We start from the raw sequence: 11,380 nt of genomic DNA, 5'->3' as shown, positions 1-11,380 counted from the left end.
AACTCTATTCATTTTCACATACGCGCAAGACGCGCACCCTATGAAATTGTTGTTTTGATTTGACGAAAACAAACGTTTTGAAAACATTTCAAACATGCGCGAATTCTAAACGGTCGGTTTGTAGAAACCGAAATTGGCTCGGCAGTTTCGACTAAAATGGTCTATTTTGGGTGCTGGAGAGAGGTAAGTTGCATATGAGCTATATTGCCAACGCTGCTGAGCAAGAGGAAACGCATTAAGATTTTTTGCTTTTTTTTAATTTACCGGTCAACTTTAACGTCAATTGTGCGTGACGCTTGATCGGTTTTTAATGTGAACGCATTCATACCACCGGGGTACAAATTAAAAATGTTCAGATTAAAGAAGGTCATACCAACGGGGGTACACGGTACTTACTATTACGGAAATTAGAAATAAATCCTATCTATCTATCTCTCATCTCATCTCATTTATCTCTCATATCATCTCATCTATCTCTCATCTCATCTCATCTCTCTCTCATCTCATCTCATCTCTCTCTCATCTCATCTCATCTCATTTCTCTCTTATCTAACCTCTCTCATCTCATTTCTCTCTCATCCCATTTCTTTCTCATTTCATTTCTCTCTCATCTCATCTCCCTGTCTTGATCAACTGCGAGGAAGCGCAAAAGACCAAATTTTCGGGTACTTTTTCATTTCGACGTATGTCACATTGAGAGATTCTCTTCGTCGAAATGAAAAAGTACCCGAGAATTAAGATCCGTCGGAATACAAAATGAGGCTGATCTTTTTGCTCAATTATGCATGCATAGAACTCTCCTTTATCCTGTCTTTAAAATTGAGACCGCTAGAGAAATCCTTTGCTGGATAATATCAAACTAATTTGCGAGATGGATCGCTCCGCGATCAAATGTTTGCCTAACACCTAACACTGTAAGGAGTTCGGAAAAAAGAATAGTGTCAGTTACGGACCATACCGTGAGAAAACACAAATTACTTTTTTACTGCTTGCTGGATCGAGGAAAGAACTGTATTGATTTATTGAGTTATCAAGATATATGTAGTGGTGCAAGTAGAGCGTTCACTATTCAAGCTCATCATCAAATCAATAGTCGAAGCAAAATTATCACCTTCAAATAACTTGCCGGAAAGGGAACGCATGCTTGCAGTGCATTAGTTCAACGTTTCCAAGTTGCAAATGTGGTTCGACCAGTGATTTGATTTGTTATATCAAGTGATGTTCTTGGAAATTATTCATCTACTTCGAACTCTCTGCGTTTTAACACACTTTTATGCCGTGCTTGTGCTGCACTACTGCTGAGAATTTGTTTTTCTTACACTTTTTTTTTTCATCTGACTACTTTCTTAGTTTTTTTTGTTTTGTTTTGGTTCTTCATATGGTGTACTCCCAATTTTCTCGAACTTCTATGGACCTACAGAAAAACTGTTCAAATCACATGTTTTTGTTATTATAGAACAAAGATGCTAATCTTTTCGTGATCGAATTATCTGTATGTTGTGTGAAAGCAACTTGCGTAACTGTAACCTGTAACGCGGGTAAACAACTGCAGAGTAAACAAAATGTATTAGTTTTTATTACGACGTCGTTGTAATGGACCAAATTGCTAGTCATTTTTTGTGACTAGTCACCATTATAACTATAAAATCATGTTTGATATTAACGTCTCCGTCTTGATGACGACCGGGAGCGGCTTCGTGATCGCCTAGAAGATCGATACCGATCGCGTGATCGAGATCGGGAGCGATCCCGTGATCGGTACGAATACTTCCGGTTTCTATCATCGTCACGTGAATCTCGCGAGTACGACCTACGTCGACGAGAGTGCCCGCTCCGCTCGGAACTGTGCGATCGACGTGAGTGCTGTGAAAAACGATCCTCTTCATAATCGCCATCATCGTAGTAGTCATCTTCGTCATCACTCCGGCTGTAGCGCGAACGCTTATGTTTCTTGCTTTTATGAGACCTATGCGACGACTTGCTACTGCTACCGTCTCGGGCACTGCGGTGTGATGACGAAGCTCGACTGCCAGACGCATTTGATGGCGTTTCGGAAGCTACACTGTTCTCGCGTCGATACTGTTCTAAATGCATTGCCGCAGCTATGGCTGCGGGGAACAATGGAACGGCCGTTGTGCTGGCCACCGAAGGTGTCGTTCCACTTGCATTCGCCGATTGAACGGCTGATGCGGTTGGCTTGGCCGCAGGCAACGAGGGTATCACCTCACCCGGTTTGTGGCTAACAATTGCCACGTGCGTTATGTGAGTTTGCCGGACGGTGTCCTTCGGGTCACTGAATCGGGATATCCGCTTGTCACGCGATCGACCTGTCGAAAGAAACATGGTAAAATGTTGGAAGTTTTATTAATAATATTGCTCTCGATGCTGTTCCCCATCGGAGATCTCCAAAGCATGGTATATACAGATTTTGGCCCTGTCCCAAGATCGAAGTTTTCACCTTCAACTAGGGTAGTAAACTTGAACAAGGAGAATAGGTAGATATACAGTACGGAACAGAAGTTCCTGTTCTCAAGGCTTTTCTTTTTTTAATTATGCCCATTACTATTTAAAAATAAAGTAAACGTAGTTTTCAATTCGGCGAAATCCCAAACAGTAAAATATTTTTATTAGTTCATTCTCCATATGTTAGAGGTGATTTTTCTTGGAAGTTAATGACGATAAAACCATGGTGAGCTCTATTCACCATGGATAAAACTATCAGACACGATGTCAGGTTAGTTCCTATAAAAATCAAGTAAGTTCAAAAGATGGAACCTCGCGATAATTCCTCCATACATGTTCGATTTTTTTTCTAAGATTAACTGCGGATATGCTGTCAAGGCTGCCAGGACACTTGGCCAAGCAGAATGCTGCGTCAATGCATCCGTCATCGTCAATTTGTTAGTAAGCCCATGGACAAACGTCGTTGGCGCAGCATTCTGTTTGACCCTTTACTTTCAAGGCTATATCATAAACGCATCTAATTCTGCGCACCCCATGTTTCCGAAATCCTGCAAATTTTAATCTTAACCCATTTCCTCCCAGCGTTGCAAAAACGCACGCTCCTCTCGTTTATAGAGAAGGCTGGGTTTGAGATATCAACTTGAACCCTAAGAAACAAAAAACGATTGGGAAAAAATCTAATTGATCTGTTTTTGTTCAAAGGTTAGATGTTACATAGGTATAACAAAATTATAAACGTGTAAACATAACAGGTCTTGCTAATTTTCAATCAGCTCCGATTCACTTGTGGTCTCCAGACCACGCGAGGCGGTTGTATCCGGAGACGATTGATCGGCAAGTGGGATTAGAAGGGTCCACTTCAACGCTGGAAAATCTGGTGGAAATATGCAATCGTTGATCAACGTTGAACAGAACACTACAATGATCAAGGATGGTAGAAACGACAAGCACAACTGCAACGCGACAATGCTCGTCAGAAACCCGCTTACGAGAAGAATATCCGGAAAGCATCCACCTGGTTATGTGGAGACAATCACTATGTAAAAGAGTACGCTTATTAGAAAAATGATCATAAAAGCTATTGTTCTTCTACTGCTGAGCGAACCAGCGAGCCTCGATACGATCAACTCCACTTTGGTAATGTAATTACCAAATTTGGCAGCAATATTCAAGAGACAAGCCTGGTAAACGGCTGAATAAAGCGCGCCGTCAGTTCCGCGCACACCTGTAAACATAACATAGATCCTACAGTGGTTCATAGCCTCATCAGCGATTCCAATCCCTACCTCCTGGTAGCTGGGAAATGAATAATCTTGGTAGAGATCGTGTAACCAACCCCGGTGGAAGTCAAGTTCGTTAGCTGACAGGGAAGTAGGGATCTTTCGAGGTTCGTTGGTTCTCCGGCGAAACAGGGAGTTGATGCTGCAGGCCTCCGCGAACCGCCACCACGAAAAATTACTTAGGAATGAAGGAAGAACAAAGAAATTCGGAGTGGTATAATCAGCGAAACAGGGGGTTGGTGTAGCAGGCTTTGCAAGCCGTCACCACGAAAAATACTACGGCACGGAACGAAGAACGTGGAAATTCTTACTGGAACAATTGGAATAAACTCACGCGACGAAAAAGGACTATGGATTGGAAACTCGGGACGTGGAACTACCGATCTCTTAACTTCCAAGGGAGCACTCGAGTGCTCTCCGACGTATTGAAGAGCAGGAAGTTGGTCGTTGTAGCGCTGCAAGAGGCCAACGGTACGTACGTTCAGAGATCGACATACCATCTTCCAGAGCTGCGGCAACACACACGAGCTGGGTACACTACGAGCACTCACTCGAAGCTACGCTGCCGGAAGACGACGAGCTGGACGAAACCTCTCTCGAAGACTGTTGGAGAACGCTGTGCGGGGGGCCAAGATACGGACGTGCCAGACGTCAGAACGTGGAAAGACAAATAGAAGATGCAGCGAAACAAAATCTTCTGGGAGAAAAAGCGCTACCTGGAAAAGGAGGAATATGCAGAATTTGAGCGGCTGCATCGTTTTCAGGAAACGCGAAAGTTCCGCCAGAAACTGAACGGATCCCGCAAAGGCTTTGTGCCGTGAGCCGAAACGTGACGGGACAAGAATGGCAGTATTCTGACGGACGATCGTGAGGTTTCCGAAAAGTGTAAGCAGCACTTCGATGAACTGATTGGCGCTCAAGCGGAGAACTATGCCGGCGGGGAAGGCTACTTCGACGGCCCAACAAACAGGGAAGTGATGCCAGCCCCAACGATAGGCAAAATCAAGGAGGCCATCATGCAACCTAAAGAAAAATAAATCAACTGGAACATTGGCATCGGAGCGGAGCTTATTGAAATGAGACCAGAAAGCTGGCCGTCTGTATGCACCGGCGAATTGTTAGAATTTCAGATACGGAACGGCTACCGGAGTGGAAAGATGGGGTTATCTGCCCGATCTTTAAGAAGGGCGACAAGATGGACTGTGAGAACTAGTGATCAGCACCTAACAAACATTTTATTTGAATAGTAGATTATTGAACCGTTATACAGCCAATATTCAATAAACAAGCGCTTAATAAGCAACTACATCAAAAATGCTATCTCAAATCATTTTTCACCGCCTGTCACCAATTGTCAAGCCGGCTTCATCGAAGGCAGTCTACAACGGATCTAATATTTACGCTGCGGCAGATCCTCTAAAACGGCCGCGAATAAAAAGTTTCCAGGCACCATTCGTTCGTTGACTTCAAATCCGCATATGATACCATCGATAGGAAAGAAATATGATAATATGTTATGAGTCGGGCGAATATCAACACGCGGGGCACGATCGTCAACAAATCTAGTCAATTTGTCTGCTTTGCCGATGTCATGAATATAATCGGTAGAACATTGGTGGCGGTAGCTGAACAGTTGTACCACTAGACTAAAGTACGAAACAGAAAAGATTGGGTTAAAGGTAAAACATAGTACATGCTGGACAGCGGAACCGAAGCCGATTGACGCCACTTGGGTAGTAGAATAATGATCGACAGCGATGAGTTGGAGGTAGTCCTCCAATTTATCTACCTTGGCTCACTGGTAACGGCGGATAAGGACACTAGCCGTGAGATTCGGAGGCGTATTATCAGCGAAAGTCGTGCTATGGACTTCACAAAGTGTACAAAGTGTACCTTATACCAAGGATGGTTCGATCACTTTGACTCAATTTTGATTCATTTGACACTACCGTCTCAGCGGAGCAAAATTTAACAATGTGATATATGAATCATTTATAGAACAAGTTATTATCTACACTTTTGCTGAATAAAGTTTTGCTGTATCATTTGTATTTACGGTGCTACAATGCTAGTACCTCTTTATTAACTAAATGAACGTTCATTTAGTCACTAAAGAGTTACTAGCATTGTAGCGCCGTAACTACACCAGATACAGCAATACTTTATTCGGCAAAATTGTAGATAATAACTTATTCTATAAATGTCTCATATATCACTTTGTCGAATTTTGCTCGGCTGAGACGGTAGTGTCAAATGAATCAAAATTGAGTCAAAGTGATCGAACCATCCCTGCCTTATACAAGACGCTTATTAGACCGGTAGTTCTCTACGGGCATGAAACATGGACAATGGAGTCGGAGGCGTCAACGCTTCCGCTCAACTAGGAATCGACAGGCTCGATTCGCACTCCACCTCGTCAACATTTCTAACCCGACTAAAAAAAAGCAAAACACCCAGTTCAACAATAGGGCCATCATCAAAAGCTAACAATTTGGTCTACGTAAAGGGTTACCGACTCAATACATCCGAATGAGACGATTACGGAACGCAAAGATCGAGTGAAATACAACATTCTACAGGACTCTGGGCGTCTCATTCGCCCACACACTAATCGGTTCAATCAACATGAGGATTGCGAAGTTTGAGGCGATTCTTCCAATCTGCCACTATCAATTCAGCTTCCAACTAATAATTCCCGCTGTTCTAAATTTCTTGATAAATTAGCGGTTCTTGTAAACAATATTAATGCACCACTTCCAATTCGGCATCAACTTTTCAAAAGATCCAATTTGCAAAATGTAAACAAACCGAGTAAGAGTTATTTTGTGCTGGACTAGGATAGGAAAAGAAACCCTCACTCAGTTTTTACATTTTGTAGATTAGCCATTTTGAAAAGTTGGTGCCGAATTACATTTGAAGCTGATCCAGATGATTATTTCTATTACGCAAAATCAGACCCCTCTGCTGACCAACCTGACCTTTCAGTCTCTGATCGTAGGCGGCCATTTTGGTTGGTACCCTTCGAGCTATTATGAAGGGGATGTTATGGAGAATCAAGGCGACCTTGACTTGCTGTCGAAGTAGACTATAAAAATGACAACTGTTAAAATTCAGATGATTACTTAGACAGCCACCGAAGAAGCTACTAATAATACATTAGCTTCTAGTCGTTTCTTTTTTCTAAAGAACACAAAATAACCGTAACAACGCAAAAAGTCATTTCGACCAACAAATTTTATCTTCGATACAACTTAATTCTGGCTTCATAAATACCCATTTTACTTCACTGGCTATAATTCAATCATATACCCACTTTATTGTGAGAAGATTAGAACCACTGCGACCATTATTTTGATCTATTGTGGAATACATATTCAGTAGTAGTATCCACGTGCGTTGCCACGCGTCCAAGTTTAAACAAATAGGTACAAACCCACTGTAGTAGATATATAAAGCTCTTATATTATTAAACAGTTGGTCTAGGTCTACAGCAAGAATCTGTTATTTTCGGACCAATTAGAGAGTTTCACTCTTTTGTAACGAAAATCCGTTTAAAATTCTATCATGACCTTAAAATCTTACGAGTCATGCTAATTGGATCCTCTAAAGATCCTTTTCTTCCAAAGGATAATTTTCCGAAAAGCTTTCCCGCATTTACGACGCTTTAGCCGAGACGAAAACCAAAAATCCCGCACATATAGGTAGAAAGGTAGCTCAAAAAAAATCGACTTACCGAGCTTGTAGGCATATAATTTATCATTAACAGGCTGGGTCTCACCATCTCTTGGTCCGAATTTCCCCCCGTGTACCTTACCGGTAGCGGGGCCCGACGCCGACTGGGACGACGACGACGATGGTTGCGAATAGCCAAGACCCGCAGAACTTCCCCCCGCCGTTGAGTCTTCCTCTTCGTCGCTATTTCCATCCAGAGGCTGCGCATCGTGCTGTTTCGAAGCCAGTTCGTGCTCACGCCGTCGTCGTTCCTCGCGCGCTTCCTCCTGAGCCAACTGATCCTCAATCTCGCGAGCCGTTCGCTCAAACTCTTTCTGGCGTTGTTTGATAGCATTCTATGAAATTGTTTAAGCAAAACTTGAATAAATTAGTAAATCGTGTTCCCTTTTTTAAAGTACCCTCAACATTCGTTCCGCTTCCTCTTCATCATCGTCGCTTGCATCATTATCGTTGCGATCCTGGTCCGAACCACTTTCGTCTTCGTCATCGCTGTCACCGTAGATACCGAGACCTACAAGCAAATGTACCGACGGTTATTGGCTGCAACAATAGCAGACCATTGTGGGTCTGCCTTCGAAAACAAAATATTGGTGGCATTGTTCCAATCGAATTTAAATGCATGTTCAATCAAACATATTAATTTTTTTGTAGTAAAAAAATAAAACTTCGACTTACCGAGTCCTCCAGTGAGCGACGCGAGGCCGGTCTTACGAAGAGCTTGAGCTGTTGGTGCTTAATTTTGATTGTTTTTTTAGCACAACAAAAAAGTGAGAAAAGTATATAGATAATAATAAAACGGATGTATGATGTTTTCTACGAAAAATCAATAATCAATTAATGTGGATCGAAGAGAATGGATCGAAGCGAAGATCGATAGTCTTTTCGAAATTATACAAGATCGTGTGGATTCTGGTTTTTATTCATGATTCGAAGGTGCCATCGCAACAGTAATCCAAATCGTGTGTGGGATCTGCTGGCATTTGAAGCAGCTAGAAAGAGACCCAAGAACGCTTTAAATGACTAAGAGGAAAACTACCTTTTCGACGTGTTTTTGCAACAGTTTCTTTAGCTATTGAAGCAATCTCTTCATTTGTGACTTCGAGCAAAATTTCAGTCAAGTTCCGACGAACAGCAACCATCTATGAATATATTTAAAAAACTGTAAGACTTTACTTTCCCTACTCGTACTAACAAGATATACCAATTCTTGAAGAACCTCTTCCCGCGATCGGTGTAATATCGGGCTAGACTCAGGGTTCTGACTGTCATCATGCTTTTCCACGCTTTCCGACTCTTCTTCTTCGGAATCGGATTCCTGATAAAGAAAAATTATTTAACCGCTCCCACTGAATCTAGAATCAGTGTTAGTGACAATACTTACAAACTTGCTCCTCTTTCGGGCATTCTCCAGCTCGGTTAGCGCTTCCAGCTCCGCCTGCCTTCGCCGTTCGAGCATTTCTTCGCGCAACCGTTGTTCTTTTTCCTTCTCCTCTTGGCGCAGCTTTTCCCGTTCCATCTTTTCTAGGCCTTCTCGAATCCAGGCCGGAAGCAGTTTACGTTTTGCATCATTAAGCCCCTGGGCTGCCTCCTGATCATCCTCGTGGTCGGCCTGGCTCTGATCTAGCTTAATTACCTGATCCATCAAGCCAGGGATTCGCTTCGATGCGGCACTTTGCTGCTGTGTTGGCAATGGTTGTGCCTGATGGGTCTGTTGATTTCCGATCGGCTGGATAGTACCCACTATTTCATCCGAACTGTTGGGTTCTCCGATTTTATAAATCCTCGCCATTTTGGCCTGCCAATTGGCAACGGCAATGGAAGCATTAGGATTCACGGTGACCGTGTCATAGCTTGACTTTGCAGTTGTATCATTTGTTGACGCTGCTTCTGTGGACCAATTAGGTTGCCAAACGGGATTCTGCCAGTCGTTGGCAGCAGGGTACTGCCAAGAGCTTGCTCCGTTGTCCCAAGCGTGATTTTGCTGCTGTAGGGTTACAGCAGACGCAAGTTCCTCGTCACGTTCGACTTCCATCGGTGCCTCGCCTTGTTCCTCTATGGACCCCGTATGCATTCCATCAGAAAATGATTCTCTACTATTTGATCCATAATTATTGGATATAATGGGAGGAGGTGGAGCTGCTGGAACCATATTAGCCGGAAGGGTTTCTTTCATTTGAATCCATTGTTGCGCCAGGGCAGCCCAGTCTACTTGATCGTTCGACATGTTTTGATATAAATTTGGATTCAACGAACTCCAATCGTTGTCGACCAGTGCACGACCGTTTCCGGCATCAGTAGTTTGGTAATTTTTCACAGGAGCACTTGGTATGATGGCGGACGCCATCGTAGCACTAGCACCGCCGGTTGGCCGAGAAATTCCCGACACATTTTGCGTCCTACCAGTCGAAACCGACCGACCGAGCATTTTTATGCCTTACGTGTTAGGAAGTTAATTTTACCAGTCTCAATAAAAATTAATTTCAGCTTTAATTTTCTAATTTTCTTGCAAATACTTTTTTTTCACTGCGGAAGAAAACATTTTTTTCCTGATTTGACAAACACACGTGAATTGACAGCGAAAGGGCGCGTCCATGCATTTGTGTACATGTACTACAAAACTTTTAGAACATGGACCAAAGTATGTTTCACTAAGGTATTTAGTGGTATTCAATCTGCGAGAGCGACTCGGGCGACTCGCGAACAAGGTCGCGAAGACGGTCTTTTTTTATGCTTCACCCACCTCCCACGACATCGCTATCTTGGTCTACAGAGTTTGACAGTACCCCCATTAAGTTGGACCCCTCAGTATTGTACCCCAAACAACAATGGCCGTCGCATTGATTTTCTATGAAGTGATTTCCCGCACAGTATTCTTGACGTTTCAGATTCAGTCACAGAAAAATGGCGATGTGCCGGGGGGTCGGCTTCACCTGCTGTTCTTCTTCTTCCCATCAATAAACCAAATCAAGGTGACGTCATCTGGCAGATACTTGCGCTCTTGTTTACAAACAGACCGCAGAGTCCAAAAAAGTTTCAGCAGTTTAACCGGCAAGTTTGTTGTTTAAACAGCGTTATGACTAAATTTAAAACGCCATTATGCCTGTAAAATCAAGAGCAACATTTCAATAGGGCCCAAGTGCAAAATATAAAAAAACTGGTTTTTTGGTTATATTTAAAGCTTTTTTAAGTATCTATAATAATACCAAACATCATAGCGATTTGAAAACTTTATGAGTCTTAAAAAGCAAATTTGAAAAAGCCTTATGTGAAAACTGGCAACAAAGTTTTCATTTTGTGCTTTGGCCCTTCTGTATGAAAAAGCCTATACGCAGTTTGTGTTTTGTTTTGCATTCGGCCCTATTTTTGTTGTGGGATTTCTGCTGCTTGCTGCTGCTGCGAAGATGATCCCCGCCGTACAATTGCGCGAGAGACTCGACGGACGACCGAAAAAAACAATACGATGCTACCTGCATAAATAACACGGTCATTAACAGACACGACATGTTTAGTATTTAAGCCTGCGCGGCAACAAAAATTTAAGTTACTTTTCGGCTTACACGAAAAAAGCTATTTCGCTGTATATATATATCACCTGTGGAGGAACCGGACAGAGTTCGTTAGTTGCGCGCCCCAGACATTTACTATCGCTGAACTGCCAAGGCGTGATGCACTTGCACGCTGTGGCGAGTTAGAAATGCTAAATGAATGAACTGCTGCTGCTTCACACTACCAATAGCGACTGCCACACTGCCGCACTTCACGGGTAACACGTTCCGCTTCACAAACCTGTTCAACGGTGGCAGATTTGCCGATGAAATTAAACCCCAACTTTTCTAGTAGAAATAATAAAGCTGATCGGTGTCCCAGTTACGAATTTTTAACCTTTTCTAACCATTGCGCTTCAA

At 42.8% G+C, this 11,380-nt stretch overlaps 1 protein-coding gene across 1 annotated transcript; it reads right to left on the bottom strand.

The window, feature by feature from the left end:
* Positions 1-991: 991 nt before the first annotated feature.
* Positions 992-9,990, bottom strand: LOC128738375 (arginine/serine-rich protein PNISR). The gene is made up of 7 exons (XM_053833447.1): positions 8,857-9,990; positions 8,677-8,790; positions 8,512-8,614; positions 8,151-8,207; positions 7,874-7,986; positions 7,477-7,810; positions 992-2,327 (listed from the first exon to the last, which is right to left on the bottom strand). The coding sequence occupies exons 1-7, from the start codon at positions 9,898-9,900 to the stop codon at positions 1,660-1,662; spliced, it is 2,433 nt and encodes an 810-aa protein (XP_053689422.1). The 5' UTR covers positions 9,901-9,990; the 3' UTR covers positions 992-1,659.
* Positions 9,991-11,380: the final 1,390 nt, after the last annotated feature.

Source organism: Sabethes cyaneus, chromosome 1, assembly GCF_943734655.1.
Source record: "Sabethes cyaneus chromosome 1, idSabCyanKW18_F2, whole genome shotgun sequence".
NCBI classification, from domain to species: Eukaryota; Metazoa; Arthropoda; class Insecta; order Diptera; family Culicidae; genus Sabethes; species Sabethes cyaneus.
The sequence above is the reverse complement of the archived record's forward strand: the minus strand, read 5'-3'. Positions and strand labels throughout refer to the sequence as shown.

What these genes read in the sequence shown, in the direction of transcription:
- LOC128738375 (XM_053833447.1), bottom strand. Translation starts at nt 9,900, where the DNA reads ATGCTCGGTCGGTCGGTTTCGACTGGTAGGACGCAAAATGTGTCGGGA. An exon ending in AAGCGGAACGAATGTTGAGG is followed by an intron (nt 7,811 to 7,873) that starts GTACTTTAAAAA and finishes ACAATTTCATAG; the next exon opens with AATGCTATCAAACAACGCCA. An exon ending in ATTATATGCCTACAAGCTCG is followed by an intron (nt 2,328 to 7,476) that starts GTAAGTCGATTT and finishes TTCTTTCGACAG; the next exon opens with GTCGATCGCGTGACAAGCGG.